We start from the raw sequence: 22,590 nt of genomic DNA on the forward strand, positions 1-22,590 counted from the left end.
GAGATTAATATATCAGGATTGCAATAAGGAAGAATTAAATCTTGAGTACCCAGCTGAGAGCCAGCTTATTGGTCAATCGACCTTTCCATTTCCCATGTAACCTCTTAAGGTCCTCTTAAGACTGAGACTTTGCCTGAAATGGAAATTTGCAGTAGTTATACCCCAGCCAGTAGACACAAGAAATAATTGGCCGTTCTATTCATTTGCTGATATTTGAAATCTGACTTCTCAAAGCACATTTAAAGCATAAAATTACCAGTAATTTCATGCTGCAATCTAGAAAGGAAGAAATGGCAAGGAAACCAGTCACAAGAACAGCCTGTCTTTGCAAGAGGTTACTATGTATTAAGCAGAGCTAAGCCCTGATTAAACCTCTAATTGGCTTGAATAGTAATGGCAAAGCAAGCCAACTGCCTTTAGCTCTTAGCTGTAGGAGACCAGAGGTTTCAGAACTACTTTGTGGGCAAAAATGTTTAGTTCACTGAAAGCAAAATTCACCAAAGTGCTTCCAGGTCCAGCAGAGAAAAACATGCAAGATGTTCCAGACCCTCCGAAACCATCGCCTCAGCCACCACCTCAACAGGTAGGCCTTCATAACTGATCCTATTTACTGAAATGATCTCTGTGTCTAAATATTATTGACTTGACCGAATGCAGGAACAGCAACCTTTTTTTTAAAAAAAAATGCTTATTTATACTAAAACATGGGTGCTTCTGCTCAGTGATAGCCAAAGTTTGATGTGATTTTTAGTTTCTGTTTTCTTCTTCTTCCATATGACATTTTTCAGAGCAATTTCAAAGCCACAAAAGGCCCCATAGTGGCCTTCAGCCCAAATATTGCAAGCAGCTGCAATCCTTATTTAGAAGTAAAGATACAAGTAAAGATGGAGGTGGTATGATGACCCAACCAGGGTCATGCCAGTTATAATGGGGGATGAGGGGAATTTAAAGCATAGCACGAGTGAGGAAGAGGAAGATGTTAGAATCTTCCAACCTCAACCCACATTTTTCTCCCCAGCCATTTCTCTTCCTTAACGGTTTACTTCCTGTCAGAGAACCCAATGAACCGAGGGAATGCTGGAGAGAAGCAATAGAGAAGCGCACTGTGAAGATCTGTCACAAATTGCTTGGGTACAGCAGCTTTTGCTGTGATTTTCCTTTTGAAGGAGCCTCAATTCAGAACACAGGCCATATTTTCCTGGCTGCGCTACAGTCCCTTCCATTATTTGCAGGGAGGCAGAAGCAGCCCTGAGAGAAGTTTCCCCAACCCCATTGGACTAGGATTTGAAAGGACCCCAGGGCATCTTGAGAAAGGGCCAGCTTCAGAGCTCTTGGACCTGTCACTCCCAAAAACACTGGTGCCTTGGAGAAGAGGCTATTGAGACACACCAATTGGGAAGCACCAATTGTACTTCAAGGGCAGATTTGGGAGTTGGGACTGCCTGATCCTTTATCTGCTATAGAAACTCAATAAACCGTTGAGTGGTTGCTCTTGGCTTGTTTGGTCAACATTTGGAGCTGGATTGAACTTATTCCTCCCTGGAGATCCTGGATGCCCACATTTTTAACGTGCCCCTTCCTCAGGAAGGTTCAGCACCCCCATTTCACAGGGAATAGGAAGCAAGCCATTTCTGGCCCTTATGGCTGCCGCCACGATTGTGTCAGATGTTCCCAATTTATTGATAAGGCAACTAAGTACAACTTGTAGACACACAGAAACATATGGGTAAAGTGTGTGTGTGTGTGTGTGTGTGTGACACATAAGGATGTTGTGTCTCATTTGTCTGTAAGACTCACAAAGTTCAATTGAGCTGACTCTTACTGTATTTTATCTGAGCTTAATGGAGATCGTATGGGCAACTTCCATTTTGTCTTTTCTGTAAACTGACATAATTTGCCTCTATTCTCACCAAGTCAAAACTTTATGCCCTTAAAAGGTGTATAAAGAAGCGTATTCAGCCTGGTGAGACTTCTCTCAAAATATTATGGCTGTCACTGTAACCGTAGCACCTGGCAAAATCCCTCCTGCTTTGCATGCAGCTATTAGAATGCTTCCAAATATTACTATAGTGCTGCTTAAAAGAAAAGGTTCTACCTGGGTGGGTTTCAAGGGATTACAATAACTTCTGGACCCACTTTCTGCATGAGTCAGCCATGTTGCTAGGCAACTACTGAAACCAGCACAACATCACCTTGCTTGCTGTCAGTCCCTGCATGGGTCTCTACCTCTCGTGACCCAAGTGGGATGCTAAATCCAGATATTACCATAACCACGTGGTGCTGAAAGAATGGAGGATATTACTGGCAGCACCACACTGGTGTGATTCGGTCAGAGGTACAAAAGGCTTCACTAGGCCTGATCCTGGCAGCAGAATTTGATGCATCTCTATGTTTACATTTTAAAAGTTTATGTGGAGGCCTTCTTTCTGATTGTTTTTAAATTAATATTTAAATTAACATTTAAATTTAATTAATTAATTAATATTGGACTAGTATAAAAGGATCATTCTTGCTCATGTTAGTTAAGACACACTTATAAATCACTTAATGTTCTTTAAATAATAACTTATGACAGTAAGTAATTGTTTGGGCTTGCTGTAAATCTGCATAAACACACAACTTTACAGATCAAACCAGCAATAAAGTAGTTTGATTAACCATATCACCAGGCTGTGGCTAAGTAAAACATTAAAAAAAATCCACATACAAATTATTTTCAGTTAGCTCTGAGCCATTCATCTTAATTGCTTCTTTGTGAACAAAGGGAACTCTCCTTCTGTTGGATGAAGTGATTTAATTAAGACTGTGATCCTGAGCGCACTTTATGAGTAGGGTAATTTCCACAGAAAACAACGGTACTTACTTCCAAACAAATGTGCTTAGGAGCAGAATGTAAATATATGTGAAAGCCTGTGACTAATGAAGGGACCTTGGTTACCTCTTACAAATAAGACGTACCCAGTAAGCTTACATGAGGACTGAAATGCATGATGGGGCATGTACATTTTTTTTTATTTATTTTATAAGCCACCCTATAAATGAAATTCTCTGGGCAGCTTACAAGAATTTAAACAAACAAAATGACAATTATTAAAAAAAACCCACAGTACAATCCACACAACACCATTATAAAAATCACAAATTGCTTAAAGACAGAGGAGAGAGGAAAAGAAGCTTTGCAGCAACAAATAAATTTAAAATGGAAGATGTATGAATAAAGTCCACTGAGTTAAAATGATATAAAATCATAACTTCATTGGGAGGCTCAGATAAACCCCCCCCAAAAAAAAACCCACCTGTACTTTCCTAGTACCAGAAATATATTAAAGAAGGGGAGCTTTTTGGGGAGGGTACTCCACAGCTGAGGCGCTACTACACTATACATTTAAAACAATATCATACCACTTTAAACAAGCTTGGCTTCCCCCCCAAGAAATCTGGTAACCACAGATTCTTAAGGGTGCAATTCCTAGAGTGGCCTCATGGGTGGGCCAGCCCTGTGTAGACATATTTTAGGGTGTATGATATGCCCTTGTGGATTTGAATAGCTTAACTACTGTATAAACAATCATTCTGCCCTTATTGAACATTACACGTGAATAAGTGTACAGCTCAGCTATTGTGTTCACAGGTTACACAGACTGTACACTTGTTGAATGTAACATGTGAACACTCCTTGCGTGAGGCGGTGTGAGCCAGTGTGTCTGTTGGCTGGCGGTTGGACTGATCTTGAAGGATTCCTGATTTTGGAGAGGCTTATTAAGCATGCTCAGCATGACCCCACACCTTCGACATGGTTAAGACTTTTATAATGTATGAAGGAAGATAAAGACACTGTAAAAATTACGTTGGAAATCAAAGAAATGGGGCCCAGTGCTCTCTTTCCACTTGCTGCTCAAACATGGGCCTCATCTAGCCATCTGAGGTACACAAAGAGACATATTGTTTGAGGTTTGACAGATGCACTATAGCTGATTATCCAAACTCTAGGCCCACAGGATTATAATGTAATAAATAGCTGTACATCTGTTTTGCACCTGAAATAGGAGATACGGTATAATCAAGACCTCAGGGTAAGCTAGACCTAGTTTGTGTGGGAAGGTTTAGCTAGCAGGATAATTTTGTGATTTTATTCATACGCCTCGGTGTGTCCTAGTTTTAGCTCTCCCTTCATCTTCCCTCCACCTCAAAACATTTCACACTATACTTGTAGCTGCAGCCTTCCAAATTGCAACTGTCATTTATCTAGAATGAGTAGAACTGATGATATTCAGGTAATTTTCGGCTATTTAATTTGTCCTTATTTTTCAGAGTCAGCCTTACTTTTGCTTTCCGAGTTGCCCTTTCTTGGGGTTGCAAGCTTCTTCTTCTTCCTTCTTTCTTTTTACTGGTGTTGCTCCTGTGTCTTTCACGTTAGGCAAGCATACAAACCCTTGTCATCTGTTATTTATAAGGCTTTTAGCCCTGAGCCTATCATTGAGTTTTCTTTCTGCAACAGCTGTGTGTTGGATGTGGTTGTCTGCAGAGAAATTCATACAAACAAGCACTGTGTGGAAGTTTCTCATGCTTAAGGTGTGCTCTGTTTGCCCTTAAAAAAGTGTCTTTGTTACCATCCTTTGTGTAAAGAGCACATCTTACACATGTTTGAATTTCTTTGCAGACAAGCACACCCAATACACAGTTGTGGCAAGAAGACCTCATGGCAAAGCCAGGACTAAAAAGGTGGTCATTTTCTGCTGTCATTGTGGATAAGCCCAGTGCATTTTTGGTAACAATACTCCCTGGAGTACTGCCGCCTTTTGTTTTGCTGCCATCAGTAGCCATCTTGTGCTTGCACCTAGCGGTACTTTTATCAAGGCAAGAGTTTGTTTTTATGGGGTGTGTGGCACTGTGATCTAAACCACTGAGCCTCTTGTTCTTGCCAATCAGAAGGTTGGCGGTTCGAATCCTCGCAACAGGGTGAGCTCCTGTTGCTCTGTCCCAGCTCCTGCCCACCTAGCAGTTCGAAAGCATGTCAGTTGCGGTGGGAAGGTAAACAGCGTTTCTGTGCGCTCTGGTTTCCATCACAGTTTTCTGTTGTGCCAGAAGCGGTTCAGTCATGCTGGCCACATGACCTGGAAAGCTGTCTGTGAACAAACGCCGGCTCCCTTGGTTCTGAAAGCAAGATGAGCGCCGCAACCCCAAAGTCGCCTTTGACTGGACTTAACCGTCCAAGGGTCCTTTACCTTTATCTTATACCTCTATGGGGAAAGCACTGAAGTTGCTCTTCATGCAAGTATTCATTTTTGAACTGTGCGGATGTATTTAAATGTATTTATTTATCTGGAAAAATGTAATACATAATAATGGTTACAGGAAGGAACCAGCTGAAGCTTTTCTGACAGCTGAGAAAAATGTCACCATTCCACCTGTGGTTTAAAACCCTACTCAGGAACGATCCAAAATCATGGGTGTGGCGGCAGAGTCCAGTAGGCTCTTCCTCTTCAACCCAATGCATGGATGGAATCAAGGCTGGTGGGGATGCAATGGTGGGAGTGAGGCCAGCAGGTATGTCCTCAGTCACTCGCCCCACATTTTGTCAACTGCATGGTTTTAAATGTCTTAATAGACTTCAGGGGTGTATGGGATGTTAGGGGAGGGGTAGTACACTGGTGGGGGACATGTGGTGCTCCTTCTGGGGGTGTTTGTCCACCTTTGGTCCCCACCTTGCACTCAGCTCTCACCTGTGGCTCCTAGAAGCCGTCAGCTTTTGATAGTGGCCACACCACAGGCAAGGGCTTCAACTGACCAGGCATTAAACCTGGTGAGGGTAACCAATGGGTCTCAAACCCTTGGTCAGTTAGGGACTTCCCCTGCATGAGAAGACTGGTTCTGGCAGATTAAGCAGATGAGGCCAGTAGTGAGTCCAATGGTCAAGAATCACAGAGTGCTTATCCAGCTGTTTGACTTTACCCCCAGAGGCATTATACTCCCTTGTCTCTAGAGACAGGTGGATGCCAGCAATAGGAGTCAAGCCCCGTCTATCGCTTTCAAATTTCAAAGTTGTGGATTGAGATAGCAGTCTCTGATAATGTTGCACTCTGGGGTCCTTTCTTGAGTTCCATATTTCACTTAGCCATTACTCTCTGGGAAGATAGAGGCTACATTTTTCGCAGGTCAGAACTTTTGTCCCTCCAGCCCCAGATTATCTATTCCTCTGACTGGCAGTGGCTCTCCAGGGTATTAGGCAGAAGCCTTTCACATCACCTGCTACCTGGTCCTTTTAACTGGACATGCTACAGATTAAATTTAAGACCTTCTGCAGAAAAAGAGTGTGCTCTGCTGCTGAGCACCGTCTCCTTCCCTAGAGCTGGCTTCTATGAATATTCACATTTGATTCCTAAATCTGCCTTCCAGGGCTTGGGAGTTCTCCTTCCACCCAGGTTAAGCCACAGTAGATGGACCTTTGATCTGTTCCAAGAAGGCTTTTCTTAGGTTCTTAGTGACTGGCTCCAACACATCTGGGAGTAAGAAGATGGGATTTCAGGTCCTAAGGTGTGATCTCCTGGCACACTTGAACACTGATGTATCACTTTCCAGAAATTAAGGTCTGCAAATGGTGCAAGCGATAATTTTCTTTTTCATTTCCTGGAAAACTTGCAAAGCCATTTAAGTGACTCACCTTCATTTGGACCAGAACAGGTTCCCACTACAATCGGAAATTCTGAGTATGCTTCAGCAGTGTAGCCTTGAATAAACAACAAAGAAGTATTTAACAACTTATAAGCAGCATCTTTACATACTTTCTAGTAACTGAGGGTACAGCAAAAGTATGTATCTATGTACCTAAATGCAAGAAACATGTTGCAGACTGTAGACACACTTTAAGTATTTCTTCTGCTCTCCCTAAAGGAGGAAGATAAGAAAGAAAAAGAAGAAAGTAAAAACACGAATGATGCTCTGAAAAAAAATACAGAAAACACTGCAGAGCCAGACCCTAAACAACAAGGTCAGTAATATCTAATCCATCTATCTAAGACAAACCTTATAATATATTGAGCAATAGCAAGGTGTCATTCATTACCTTTTTACATTCATAAGCATTTGGAAGTCGCCCTGCAAAAACTATTTGGCTAACATTAAATGCAATTCTGTCATTGTTCTGGCCTCATCCACACAAACACCAGATGAGGCTGTAAACCAGTGTCTGGGTTGTTCCACTTCAGCTCTTATTCAGCTTCTAAAAATATAATGCTTTTGGTGAGCAGAACACAAACTTTATCTTCTTTCCTTGTTTACTGCCTTTATTCAATGTGTGGCATGAAAATCTTCCTGGGTGCATTGCTACTGCCTGCTCCAGCATACTTTTTGCTCAAAGTGTTGAGCACCAAGGACGATGCCAAAAATGCTTTATTTAGAACAAATCCAAACCATCATTAGGCTTGAGAAAAGCCCACCAGAAATCTACCTGCAAGACCTGGACTGGAAGTACTCCAGACCCTGAACTGGTACACATGTAAAACATGGACTGGACTGCCCAGCATTACTTTGAGCACTATGGCCGCCTGTCACCATTTCCAGGGGTAGACTGTGGTCTTTCAAATTTCAGTGGTACCCTGTGTGAGACCAAAATTTGTTTTCCCCCACACCTCTCCCCTTCCATTCTGCTCAGCTCACTACATCACAGCTGCAACAACCAGTGGCACCCCGAAGCCTGGGCGACCAGTGTGTCAAAACTGGTCGTGGTACCCTAAATCTACCTCTGCTGTTTTTGATGGATTCCCCCACCACGTAAATTTTGTCCTGGCCATCAATATGGTTCAGGGTTCTAGAGTGAACCACTGACACAGTTGCTCCCTTTCCTGCAATGGAGTTCATGAAAAGGCCAGGCATTGAAGGAAAGCAGAAAAATCAGGAGAAGGTGGGGTAAAGTCAGGTATGGCTGCCAACCTTTGTTACTAGCTTGTGCCTTTAAGCAGCTTTACATGCAAATTATTGTCTGTGCTGATGCTTGTCTCCATACCTTGAAAACCCTGCTGGATCAGACCAATGGTCCATCTAGTCCTGCATCCTCTTCTCATGGTGGCCAAACAGATACCTATGAGATGCCTGAAAGCAGAACCTGAGCACAACGGCACTCTTCACACCTGCAATTCCAAGCAACTTCTAACAGTGGAAGCAGAACACAGCCATCATGACTAGCAGTCATTGATAGATTAACCTTTTGGTTCCTGTGTAGAGCATTGCTTTAAAGGTTATAGGAACAGACTGGGCTTTTTTATTATTATTCTAGTTTGTTGGCAGCCTAAGAATAGGTGGTTAACCCAAGGGAAGGATCAGAGAGTAACCAGCCATCAAGCAGAATCATTAACCATTGGATGAGAGGAAGTCCAAATTTACAGCGGGTGGTGCTGTGGTCTAAACCACTGAGCCCTAGGGCTTGCCAATCGGAAGGTCGGCGGTTCGACTCCCCGCAACGGGGTGAGCTCCCGTTGCTCTGTCCCAGCTCCTGCCAACCTAGCAGTTCGAAAGCACATCAAAGTGCAAGCAGATAAATAGGTACCCCTCCAGCGGGAAGGTAAATGGTGTTTTCCGTGCACTGCTCTGGTTTCAGTGTTCCGTTGCGCCAGAAGCGGCTTAGTCATGCTGGCCACATGACCTGGAAAAACTGTCTGCAGACAAATGTTGGCTCCCTCGGCTCAGAGTTGTTTGGGACTGGACTTAACTGTCAGGGGTCCTTTATCTTTACCTTTAGGCTCATCAAACCCCCATAACTTTGGAGTCTCGTTGAGACAGGCAGCTACTACCAGATCTACTGGTAGACTTCTGAGTGATCTGCAGGATATCAGCAAGGAATTTTGACTCCCACTTGTTTAACAATAGCAAAATGGCAGTCCCCTGCCACCCTAGATTATGCTGCTGAAATGAAGGAAGTTTGGGGGTAACCAGAAGTGAATTTTTGTGTGGAAGGACTGTGAGCTCCATTCAGTACTGGTATTCAAAACAAATTCTCTAATACTAAGTATGAGCTTTCAGCACAATGCTCCAGCTGATGAATTTTGGTGTTCTAGTAATAGCAATTACTAATGATTACCATAATCAAGGACAAAAGTGGCAAGGACAAAAGTGGTAAGGACCTAACAGAAGCAGAAGACATCAAGAAGAGGTGGCAAGAATACACAGAGGAATTATACCAGAAAGATATGGAGGTCTCGTACACCCCAGGTAGGGTGGTTGCTGACCTTGAGCCAGACATCTTGGAGAGTGAAGTCAAATGGGCCTTAGAAAGCACTGCTAATAACAAGGCCAGTGGAAGTGATGATATTCCAGCTGAACTATTTAAAATTTTAAAAGATGATGCTGTTAAGGTGCTACACCCAATATGCCAGCAAGTTTGGAAAACTCAGCAATGGCCAGAGGATTGGAGAAGATCAGTCTACATCCCAATTCCAAAGAAGGGCAGTGCCAAAGAATGCTCCAACTACCGCACAATTGCGCTCATTTCACACGCTAGCAAGGTTATGCTTAAAATTCTACAAGGCAGGCTTAGGCAGTATGTGGACCGAGAACTCCCAGAAGTGCAAGCTAGATTTCGAAGGGGCAGAGGAACCAGAGACCAAATAGCAAACATGCGCTGGATTATGGAGAAAGCTAGAGAGTTCCAGAAAAACGTCTACTTCTGCTTCATTGACTATGCAAAAGCCTTTGACTGTGTCGACCACAGCAAACTTTGGCAAGTTCTTAAAGAAATGGGAGTGCCTGATCACCTCATCTGTCTCCTGAGAAATCTCTATGTGGGACAAGAAGCTACAGTTAGAACTGGATATGGAACAACTGATTGGTTCAAAATTGGGAAAGGAGTACGACAAGGTTGTATATTGTCTCCCTGCTTATTTAACTTATATGCAGAATTCATCATGCGAAAGGCCGGACTAGATGAATCCCAAGACGGAATTAAGATTGCCGGAAGAAATATCAACAACCTCAGATATGCAGATGACACAACCTTGATGGCAGAAAGCGAGGAGGAATTAAAGAACCTTTTAATGAGGGTGAAAGAGGAGAGCGCAAAATATGGTCTGAAGCTCAACATCAAAAAAACCAAGATCATGGCCACTGGTCCCATCACCTCCTGGCAAATAGAAGGGGAAGAAATGGAGGCAGTAAGAGATTTTACTTTCTTGGGCTCCTTGATCACTGCAGATGGCGACAGCAGTCACGAAATTAAAAGACGCCTGCTTCTTGGGAGAAAAGCAATGACAAACCTAGACAGCATCTTAAAAAGCAGAGACATCACCTTGCCGACAAAGGTCCGTATAGTTAAAGCTATGGTTTTCCCAGTAGCGATGTATGGAAGTGAGAGCTGGACCATAAAGAAGGCTGATCGCCGAAGAATTGATGCTTTTGAATTATGGTGCTGGAGGAGACTCTTGAGAGTCCCATGGACTGCAAGAAGATCAAACCTATCCATTCTTAAGGAAATCAGCCCTGAGTGCTCACTGGAAGGACAGATCGTGAAGCTGAGGCTCCAATACTTTGGCCACCTCATGAGAAGAGAAGAATCCTTGGAAAAGACCCTGATGTTGGGAAAGATTGAGGGCACTAGGAGAAGGGGACGACAGAGGACAAGATGGTTGGACAGTGTTCTCGAAGCTACGAACATGAGTTTGACCAAACTGCGGGAGGCAGTGCAAGACAGGAGTGCCTGGCGTGCTATGGTCCATGGGGTCACGAAGAGTCGGACACGACTAAACAACTAAACAACAACAACAGTAATAGCAATAGTAGTAGCAGTAGATTCTAAAAGTTTGAAGTCTGCCCAGCGATGGCTTACAAAAATGCCTAATTACTGGGCCAGTTTCAGGGGCCCAAGGCACAGCCTCATCCCATTTAACTGCCTGCTAAGGACACTTTATAATTACACCCATTAAATTTCAGTTCACTCTTGACCTTAGCAATTCTTTAGTGGCAGAAGTTTCATTCCCTCTGGGGTCCTATGAAACCAATAGTGCAGCAGTGCACTCCAATATAGGTTTTCAAAAAAAATTGCAGTAGACCCACAGCTGAATTCCAATAGATCTTAATATTACTGAATGGTATTTATTTAAATGTTGGCCTCATTACACAAACTGAGTGCACATGAGCTTTGGGAAGCAGCAGCATTCCAAACAAACATTCCTTTTTATTACACGCAGGCCAGCCTTGAAGCTATTATATGATTTTATGTTTGCTGTCTACCTGCAGTCAAAAGTGTCCAGGACTGGAATTCCCAGCAGTACCATGACTTAAAGGAAACTCTGCATGGTTGCTCATTGCTTTAGTGACATGTGACACTAGACACATTGTATTAGTCCCTTTTCCCCCAGGAAACTTTCATAAAACTATTTGAGCCATTCATTTTGCTACAGTTTTCTTGTAAATAAAATGCTTGTATAAGCCATCAATTATTCCTTGTATGAGTAATCAATTATGAGACAAAATATGGAATTAACTAACTGTGGCAATGGATGATCAATTGCATAATGTATCCTGGATGCTGTGTCCCTCTTCAGAAGCACTGCATAACATCTTGCCAATAAAATGATACATATCCAAAAGCAATCTTCCTTTGCTTTTTTGAAAGCTGATTTAATTTTTGTAGGTGTCTCTTATAAAAAGGAGGAGGAAATAGTTATGAAATATGTTCTTATGCAATGCATATTTTCTCAGATATGTTTTCTTATCACTTTACAATCAGTGGGGGTGCATAGGCAATTTGATACACAGAGCACAATTTTGTACACAAAAGGGACTAATGAGCAATCTCATTTTTTTCCATTAAATACATGACTTGAATACTTGAAACAAATGAAATTAAATCATCAGTGTCTTACGGGATTCAGTCTGGTACTGAAAAGTAGTAGTAGTAGTATAAATAAAATTTGTTGAGGAACCCAGTTCATAATTAAATTTACTCACAAAGTAAGCCTGCCTAAAATGTAAGTAACTAACTTTGTTTTTGACTTTCTACTGGGTTCTATTCCAAGTGTATATGCTATGACTAAATATGGGTTTGGGTGGGACTGAGAAGAAATTGTTTAGCAGGTGTAAGCTGGCATGGTCCTAGACCAGGAATACTCACATGGAGAGTCATCCTACAACAGCAGCCCCAAGAAGGAGACAGAGCCACTCCCTAGTCCTTCCTATGTGGATCTGCTGGCACCTACATCTCATCTGCTGAACCCCCTGAAGATACCTCTGCCACCACATTCCAGTAACTGGACCACCAACACCTTGGGGAATCAAGAAGGACATTTTTCTCCAAGGCAGTCCCAACAGCTCAAAACACCACTGCTTGGAAAGAGTGCAGGAGCAGACACTGGCCCATTGGCTCACCAGATGAAGTGCTTTGTGGGTGAAGCCACTAACTTGACCACCTAGACCACACCATGAAGTTCTTCCAGTTGCTCAAACATACTGATGAAATAATTTTCTGCCTCAACTGGAGGGATGCTGTGATCCCAGACAACTTCCTTGGTCCCTGTCCAAGGTCCTGACCTCTCCCTGCCTTGCCTTACCTGCTGTTATAGGCCTGCTGATTTCCGCCCTATTGGGTCATCATCCCCCCCCTTAGTGGTGAACGTAACCATGGGTCAAGACAGTAGCCATGAAGTAAATATACTTGTATGTGTTCTAGGTTGGAAGTGGGTAACACAGAAGAGCTAATAAGTTTAGCAGAAGATTATAATTTTATAAAGTCTGAGACACACGGCAGTAAATGTTTTATAGAGTGTGCAATCGTACTGGTGCAGTCAGTTGAAAACTCTTCTTGATTCCAGCATTTATTTCAGTCCAGGACAGCTGTCAGGAAAGAAGACAGTTGAGAAATTTGGGGAACAAACAGTCAAGAGAATAGAAATCTGGCGCTTAGCACTTGTCTGTACTGATTATTTAGATGCACTTAGCCTGTGTTTCTACCAATTACGTAATTACTTGTCAGAGAGTTATGAGCCTCATGGCAGGAACCGAGCCTACTCAGCTCAACAGAAAATAGAAAGTCAGAGTTAAGCAGAAAGCAAACGATCAAGAATTGGGATATCCAGAATAAGAGAATTGCTGGCAACAAACCCTATGTGGTAGAGTTCCAATATTTTAAACACACCAATCTGCATGTGTTCTAAAAATGCGGCAGAGATCTATGAGAAGCATATGCTGCCACTACCCACTACTACCGCCTCCCCTGTTCTCCCCTGGTTTGTGATTCAAGGCATATTGGGAAATGCTTATAGGAACAGATGGGAATCTAAAGGCAAGTGCAAATTATTACCTGGCTGCTGGCACCTACTTCAGGAACACCTGGTCCAGTCCTGTATTGCTGTAGTTTTCTCCTTGTATTCTCCTGCATGTAGGTCTTTAAAGTGTTTGTCAGGGTCAAATTCACCAGTTCGCTTTTATTTACACTGGTGATTTGCGCAGTTGAGTTATTAATTATTATTAAAAGGCAGGACCCTCCTCCAAACAGCTTACAAAAGAAAATATATATGTGGTTGTATTTGCTTTTCAGACGCACTGTGTGCTATATTTGGCACCCCAAACAAATACCTCAAAATTGGCTCACAATTTTTTGTAGCAATTCACAGTTGACCGGGTCCAGCTGTACATACCTATATACATAAATTGGATCCAGCTTATATACATCTATATTGGATCCAGACTGTGAATAGTCAATATGGACCACTATCAGGCAACCATTTTTGTTCCACCACCATAACCATGAACACACCAAGCAAGCATAAAAGCCGTCAGTGCGGATTGGGTGGTTAAGGGAGACTAGAGAGCCCAGACCACAGTCTGCACAGAGGCCTATAGCTGCAAGTATGTACCAAAATGTCATAGAACTATAGAATTGTAGAGTTGGAAGGGACACCAGGGGTCATCTGTTCCAACCCCCTGCAATGTTAGGGTTGCCATATTTTAAAGAGCAAAAAGGAGGACACATATGCTGACTTCTACTTTTAACTATGGGTCTCTATGATGACTCTACCCATGAAAAAAAGAGGACATGTCCTGGAAAAAGATGACATATGGCAACCCTATGTGCACACGGTCACTTAGAGACCTGTAAGCATCTAGAACAAGACAAAGCCTGCAACATATTCCTGGAAGCAAATAAAAAAAAATCCACTGTGAATGCTTTGACTGCGGCAGAGTGGTTTCCACCCAGCTTGGTGTGTGTGTGTGTGTGTGTGTGTGTGTGTGTGAGAGAGAGAGAGAGAGAGAGAGAGAGAGAGAGAGAGAGAGAGAGAGAGAGAGAGAAGACTGAAGCAAAGAAGTCTCAAAAATATGGAAGTTGAAGGATTTTAGAGATAGCAGATAGTCTAATGAATGCTCAGCAGAGCGAGTATTTCAGTGTTACAGCTCAGAGAGCAATGTCAGTCAATGAAAAGAGTCCTTTGAGTATCAACTTTAATTCCTCACCACCTTGCCCTGGACACTCATCATTTACTCCCCATTCTTTCAACCAGCCACTATGCAGACTTCTAGTCTCAGAGAAACATATACATTGTCATTAAATATTAGTCAGAGCTTGGCTTGATTTGATAAACTTGCTTCCTGATAAATCTTCTTTAGCTTCAAAAGGCTAAAATGTGGGAAGCTAATCCTCATTTCTAATTGTTGACATGGAAATTCTGTTCTATATGTATATGTGATTTCCCCTGCTGTCCATAAATCTTCTTTGGTCTTTCTAACCCATGAAAGGGAATATTAGATTACAATCCAAACAGCAGCAGATGGAAGGAGAAAAGGATGGATCCTGCATCCTCTCCTGCTTTCAGCACCTATGAGAGCAATACAGCTGCATTTGTATTCTATCATCCTCCACAAACAGCCAGAGACTGAAGGAAAGCAGAAAGCGTAGAAGACACCATTCTCATAGTAATAGGTAGCTCCTTGTCTCCTCCTTCTCCCATAAGAGCAATGACTGTGAAGTCAGACTTAATAAACCAGAAATGAGGAACATAATATTTACAGTCACATGCTTCTCCAAGCACAGGCTCACAGTCTTTTCTTCTAACTTCCAAACAACTGTATTTTCCTCTCTTTCCAGAGGTCAGCCTTCTGTATCTCAGTTAGGCCATGCCTTACAGCTCCTATGACAGATTTCCACTTTTACCTTCTCCTGCAGCTTTGCTCTCTTTCAAGCAGAGAAGAAGTACTCCAACACTCTATTCAACTTAGCAGTGTTCACAGTGGATTCTAAAACATAGTCATCTTGCTTCACACAAAATGGAGTCTCTCCTTTGCTAGCTACATCTCTGGTGACCAATGTTAGCCAATCATATGAGAACTACTAGAGCACTCTATAATTCAGTTACCAACCAATCAACTTTAAAGACAAAGCAGTGCATAGAAGCATTTACAAATTCAGTGAATTAAATTACTATATTTAACAAGCAGCAACTAGAAATATAATGTGATTTTTCATGGATGACAGATTTCCTCCTCCCTCGGGCCCTCCAAGTGCCCCTGTTTTTCAGGGACATCTCTAATTTAGAGAAGACGTCCCGGTTTCTGATTTGATCCTGGAATGTCCCACTTTTCCTTAGGATGTCCCTTTTTTCATTGGAGAAATGTTGGAGGGTATGGAGTTATCTGACCACTGAGCCGCCCTGTATAGGGAAGTTTTAAAAATTTTTTAATGTTTTATATATGTTGGAAGCTGCCCAGAGTGGCTGGGGCAACCCCGTAGGATATGTGGGGTATAAATAGTAATTATGGAATGGGACGTCCTTATTTTCATCAGAGAAATGTTGGAGGGTATGCTCCCTGCTTCAAATAACACTAGGTGCATACTTAATATATTGATACTTTGCACTGAATACACTTAGCTGATTCTCTTTATTGTTTCCATAATACTCAAGAATCTTCTAAAGACAATTCAATCTGATTTAATCACCATTTTCTCCATTTGCTGTGAAAGAACACAATAAAATATTCCTTAATACATTTCATCAGCATTAATGTCAGCAATTAACATTAGAACTGATTGGTAAAATGAAGAGGTTTGGTAGTTTCAGATTGCTTGAATTCCTAAACAGAAGTATGTGTAATGTTGAGATATAGGAACAAATTTATACCTTCTAGGTTTATTTATTTTTTAAATTATTGCTACAGTTATAGCCTGTCTTTTTTCCAAGGGACTCAGAGGAACATTTTTTGCTTCACAACCCACCTATGAAATAGGCTAGGCTGTGACAGAATAGACTTGCCAAAGAGGAGCTTCATACCTGGACCATTTTCCACGTCGAAATCTGGCACTCTACTCACTGTACCACACCCCCTTCATAGGAGCCCACAGGAATTATTCTAAGAACTTTGCCACAAACAAAGCATATTGTACCCAAACTGGCACACAAATAGTGACATTGACTAGCATCCAAGTGCCTCTAAAGCTATAATCCTCCACCCACTTTTCCAGAAAGGATTAAGAACGTAATGGGACTTCCTTCCAAGCAAAGAGTGCATTAGATTATGTGGTTCTGACAGTTTCATTGAGTTTGAGGAGGGGTTTCTCAGGCTGCATTGTGAATAATTGTGGGAAGTGCTGAGAAGCCTTTCATATGCTCCTTTAGATATCATTCAATCACTGGAATTCAAGGTTGTAAACCAATATTGACTTGTTACTTATGGACTATGTTTTCCCCCCAAGAGTTTTTTTTGTTTCAAACAACTATTTTGACTTGGCAAGCAAACTCTTTAGGTGTGAATAATAGTAATTGTCATCAAGACTTTTTGACTGACAGTGACAAACTCTTGGCACTTCTTAAGAATATGCCAATGTGAGGGATTCCCCGTTTCCCATCCCTCACTGCCTTAACAACAGAGGCTCTCCCTGTGCTTCCATACAAACGGGAATAAACCTCCAGTGTCCAAATTGGACTTGTCTCCAGGGTACCTCAGGGCTCTGCATTCAAAACCTATTGCCACCAGTGGGGTCTCCCTCCCATGGATCCCTACTGCTACAATTTGCCTCTCCCTTAGGCAACTATGTGGCTCCCTTGGCTTCACTAACCAGCCCTTTGTATGACAGGAGAAAAAGCAAACAGTTTCCTCTTCCACAGGAAAGCTTTGTTCTCGCCTCTTAGTCACACCTCTGAAGGTACTGAGACACTGCCCGAGTACACAAACGTTTTAGGCACATTTAACTTTATTATTTAACTTGAAAACATGGATTTCTCTGGTTCTTAAAAGTGCATATCTTCTTTTCATATAATACAGACATGTTAATACATCTCCTGCATCGTGATAATAACAGTTATAACCTTTCTTCCCATCCACCCAAACCTAACCTCCTGCTCCCTCTCCAACCCTCCACTCCCCAACTGCCAACCCCCAACTGCCTTTCATTTTTTTTAAAAAAAATATTTTTATTAATTTTCCAATTAAAACCAATTATATCACATTCAATATTTCAAATTATACACATATATATATCAATCAAACCGAATGTTATGCCAAATCATCTAAAAAATTTTTTATTTGGGTTCCCATGCTTCAAGAAATTGGGAATTCCTCGCAACCGTCCACTGCCGTCTTTTTTCTAAAGTTCAAATCGTCCTCCAAGTTCATAATAATCCAGATCTTCCCCTTACAGTCACATAGATGTTTTCCACTTTCATCCGATTGTTTCCCAGCTGCTGAGATAAATATCAAACAAAGTTTCACAGATGTTCTTTCTCCTGTGTGAGTTAATCAGTCCAGCCTCCCCATAAATCTTCTTAGTGGAGCTCCCTGTTGCGTCGAAGCAGCTCGAAGCAGCGCCATCTTAAAAAGCTCAAATCACTTTCGTTTTCTCTCATAGCCATGAAGATTTACGATCTTTATAAAATTTACAGCTTTTCCAGGCAGGAGACCCAAACATCAAACCATAAACTCTTGGTAAATTAATGGATCTCCTTGCCCTATAGCTGAACTTAGCTTCAGGTCGCTGCTCCAATTTAAAGTGCGTCACAGCTCATAAATCCTCCGAACGCGTCCAGAACTCCTTCCGTCCGACTAGGGGGGGGGCTTTTCTCATCGGCAACTCCACATCTTTAAAAAATATGCTCAGTAACAACAGTTATAAAGTTCAACTCACACAGTCTTTTGCTTCTCTTTCACTCCAAACAAACCAGGACATCGCGTCCGGGAAGGTACGAGGCAACATATATGAAGAAAAAAAATAAAAACTCACTTCCCTTATCGCTCCGTCCCCATCAATCCTTCTTCCAGATGCAGTACAGTCTTTGACTCCTCTCCCTCAGCAGCATAAATTTCTCAGCAGTAAACAGCGCTTCTTCCCCTCCTTCTGAAGTATGTCCATAGATTTAAGCCTAATTATCTTCTTTAACCATGGAAATCCCCGCCATGCAGATTAGCGTCCGGGAGTCCTGGCCCTCGTAAGTGCTCAGCCCAAGCTCCCCCCACTCCAAAAACAGTCGGAGTGGGTCTGGGGGCATCGCGGGCCAGCGGCCCCTCTCCGTAACCCCCGGAGAGGGTAGGGGGTTGCCATTTACTCCCCTAGCAACCGCCAAATTCCTTACGAAGGTCAGAGAGATGGAAAACAGGTCCGCCATTCCTGCAGGCGGAAACCGGAACCCCCCCAACTGCCTTTCAACTGTTGTTCCCCCTCCTTATAGAACGCCGTCTAGCCCCGCCTCCCAGGGAACACCTGCCTATCATGGGAGTGATAGGTTAACCCATGATGAACCGGAATAATCATCAGGCACTATTCTGCCACATTGCGCTTTAGGCAAAGTATCACAATGGTATCACAATGACGATGGTACCTACCGGTATTTATTTTAAAAAATTAAAATTAAAATACCAATGAAAATTAATTATAGAAATTAATCATCTCAAGATAGCTAAATGTCATCTTAAAGGACACTTTCTCAGTGACTCATTTACACACACCCTCAAATTTGCATTTCATACCTATATTAACAACTGTTTTGTTTAAGGCTGCTCTACATGCTTTTTGTGGAAACACAAATCCAAGAAAAGCAATGAAATGCAACAGCAATTATTAGTGTGACAATAATCATTTCTTATAAACATCACTCTGTCAGTATGACTAAGTCATGATATACCTGTGGGTGATATTCTCAATTTCACCATCTCCTATGAACATTCATTTGGAAAGCGGGGGGGGGGAACCTCTCCAGGCTCTTTGAGCCCACGATTTCCAATCTTATCTCTTCAATCTTTTAAACCAAAACTATTTGAAAATTCAAAAGTTCCTGAACTAGCCCAACACCAGGTTTCTGGGAGAAATGTCATTTTATTTTCAAAAAAAGAAAAGTGACTAATAAATACACCAGAATGAGTTCAACTTTTTAATAAAAATAAGAGTTGGTGCAGTTGAAGGGCCACATCCTATTGGTTTTCCAGTTATGCCTGTAATTAAAGTAGCTAGAATGTTTAATTAGGACCAAATATAGCCAGGTTCAAATTCCTAGTCAGTCATCAGCTTCACCACACATTTAAAGTACATGACTTCTCCCAAAGAATCCTTGGAACTGAAGCTTATCCCCCCAGAGCTGCCATTCCCAGCACCCTTAACAGATTGCGATCAGGTGGCCTGCTCAATCTGAAGTCCAGATGGGCAACTTTTAGGCCCCTGCTCACTATATTGCTTGCTCTCCACCTTCTGGTCACTCATTATCTTTAAACCTGGCTTGGGATTTGATTGTTTCCAACAGAGGGTTCCTTCCAAGAGAGCACTGCCCTTTACAGTCGAACCTCCATTTACGTAACCCTCTGGTTCTGTAAACTTTGGGATGCGTGCGCAGCATACCTGGAAGTATTTTACCAGGTTTCGCCTCGCGTGCATGCACAGAAGTGGTCCTCAGGTTGCGGAAACCTCGGGATCCAACCAGACCTCCGGAACGGATCCCGTCTGCAACCAGAGGTACCACTGTATTAGCATTCTAGCCTAGCCTATACACTCACTGTGCTTTCACAATGAGCAAATTGCAGGTACTTCACTACATCTATAAATTGTATTTCTGGAAAGCAGAGATAGAATCTATCATCAGGTGTACCACGATCAGCAATTGAAAGCTACTTCCCCCTTTTTGTACCAGATCTCTGCCACTTTCCAATCTGACGGTCTTGTTCCAAGGGCCTGGCCTGGAACAGGTCTGCTAGCATCCAGCTCCTCTCTGATATACCTCCTTTGATTCCTCAGTACCTGTACAGTCCCAGCTATGATATTTTCCATCACTTTCCTATCACTCCCTTCTTGGAGTGCCTACTTTGTTTCACCTACCTGGTACTCAGTTTCTGGCCTTGCTTCAACCTGTGTGCCAACAACCATCATAAGCTTTTCTGACATCGGCTTTCTGTAATAAATGCCTTAACGGTTATTATCAACCATCTGGTTTTAGATGCAGCAGGGCCTCCAGAAAAAGAACCCGAGCCCCCTCCAGCTGACAAACCTGCTGAGGCAACACAACAGGAAGAGGCACAGCTGGTCAAGGAGAAAGAAGAGACAGCCACGTGAGTAACAATCCTAAGAAACTGGTAGTTGCCATTCATAATAAATCACTGGCGCTAACAATATGCAAAGATGTGAGGATCAGGCCATGCAGCTCCACAAACAAGGATTCGCTAGAACTGATTCCCAGAAGAAATGACAGCATGTGCTAAACATTCTGAGGATAATGGATATATTTTAACCCTTTGCTTATTTTTGTGGGGGGGGGTTGCCATTAAAAAAGGAAGTATCACAAGATCACTGTTGGTTTAGTCATTTGAGAAAGGGCTGTCCGTGAACTATGTGATTAATTCTTGCAGAAATGAGGGTCTTGCTGCTTTTGTTCCTCTTGTTTCCCAGGGAATGCATTGCCTGTGAGCCGTTCTGCTTTGCAAAAACTAGGGGGACTGGTTGGGTCCTTTGCCAGGCCAGCACTACCATTAGGTCTTTGTCTTGCCATGTGATCAACCTGTGCCACATGGTGGGCATTCTACATTGAGAAGTTTATAATATATCTGTATAGTCCCAGTAACAGAGACAAAATATGCAACCCACTACTAGCGTAGTTTTTCACCAGATTCATTGGTTCATCTTGGGCAGTGCAATGAAGATGTCATAAGCAGCAAGCACAGTCATTTCCATCTACAGCAGGGATGGGAAACGTGTGAATAATAATAATAATAATAATAATAATAATAATAATAATAATAATAATAATAATATATTATTTATACCCTGCCCATCTGGCCGGGTTCCCCCAGCCACTCTGGGCGGCTTCCAACAAAACAGAAATTCTAAAATACAGAAATCCATCAAACATTAAAATACAGAAATCCATCACACATTAAAAGCTTCCCTAAACAGGACTGCCTTGAGATGCCTTCTAAAGGTCTGGTAATTGTGGCCCTCCAGATGTTTTGGGACAACAATTCCCTTCATCCCTGCCCATTGGTCATGGTGAGAATGATGGGAGTTAGTCCAACAACATCCAATGAGCCACAGGTTCCCCATCCCTGGTCTACAGCAGATTTCTTTGTCCAATAAAAGTGCCTTTCTGTGATATTTATTCTGTGAAAACAGAATGATGGAATAGATGAATGTTTAGTCTGATCTAGCAGGATTCTCCTTTATTCTCTTATAATGGTGTCCACCTGAGAGGAGCCAGAAGTGAGTTCTGGAGCCCGAAGTGAGTACTGTGTCCAATTCTGGGGACCACAATTTAAGAAGGATGTTGAGCAGCTGGAATGTGTGCAGAGGAGGGTGACCAAGATGATCAAGGGTCTGGAAACTAAGTCTTACAATGAGTGCTTGAAGGAGTTGGGTATGTTTAGCCTGGAAAAGAGGAGACATGATAGCCACCTTCAAATATCTTAAAGGCTGTCACATGGAAGAAGGAGCATGCCTGTTTTCTCCTGCTCTGGAGGGTAGGACTCAAACCAGTGGCTTCAAGTTATGAGAAAGGAGATTCCGACTAAACGTGTTTTTTTGGGGGGGGCCTTTCTGACAGTAAGAGCTGTTCGGCCGTGGGACAGACTCCCACGAGAGGTGGAAGACTCTCTTTGATTGAAGGTGTTTTTTTTAACAGAGGTTGGATGGCCATCTGTCATGTCTGCTTTAGCTGAGATTCCTGCATTGCAGGGGGTTGGACTAGATGACCCTTGGGTCCCTTCCAACTCTATGATTCTATGAGTTCTGGCTGGGGGGGAAAGCCCTGGTTGTACTCTATGCCAGTTATATGTACCTAGGTAAAGGTAAAGGGACCCCTGACCATCAGGTCCAGTCGTGACCGACTCTGGGGTTGCGCGCTCATCTCGCATTATTGGCCGAGGGAGCCGGCGTATAGCTTCCAGGTCATGTGGCCAGCATGACAAAGCCGCTTCTGGCAAATCAGAGCAGCACATGGAAACGCCGTTTACCTTCCCGCTGTAGTGGTTCCTATTTATCTACTTGCATTTTGACGTGCTTTCGAACTGCTAGGTTGGCAGGAGCTGGGACCAAGCAACGGGAGCTCACCCCGTCACAGGGATTCGAACCGCCGACCTTCTGATCAGCAAGCCCTAGGCTCAGTGGTTTAACCACAGCGCCACCTGGGTCCCGATATGTACCTAGGC

General features: G+C 42.7%; 1 protein-coding gene across 1 annotated transcript in view; it reads left to right on the forward strand.

Moving 5' to 3' along the window:
• Positions 1 to 469: 469 nt before the first annotated feature.
• Positions 470 to 22,590, forward strand: part of CNGB3 (cyclic nucleotide gated channel subunit beta 3) — a 65,183-nt gene continuing 43,062 nt past the window's right edge. Inside the window, exons 1-5 of the mRNA XM_060278193.1 lie at positions 470 to 583; positions 789 to 893; positions 4,661 to 4,768; positions 6,892 to 6,988; positions 20,391 to 20,502. Coding sequence (XP_060134176.1) covers positions 470 to 583; positions 789 to 893; positions 4,661 to 4,768; positions 6,892 to 6,988; positions 20,391 to 20,502 — 536 coding nt within the window. The remainder of the gene's footprint in view (positions 584 to 788; positions 894 to 4,660; positions 4,769 to 6,891; positions 6,989 to 20,390; positions 20,503 to 22,590) is intronic.

This window comes from Zootoca vivipara, chromosome 8 (genome assembly GCF_963506605.1).
Source record: "Zootoca vivipara chromosome 8, rZooViv1.1, whole genome shotgun sequence".
Classification (NCBI taxonomy): Eukaryota; Metazoa; Chordata; class Lepidosauria; order Squamata; family Lacertidae; genus Zootoca; species Zootoca vivipara.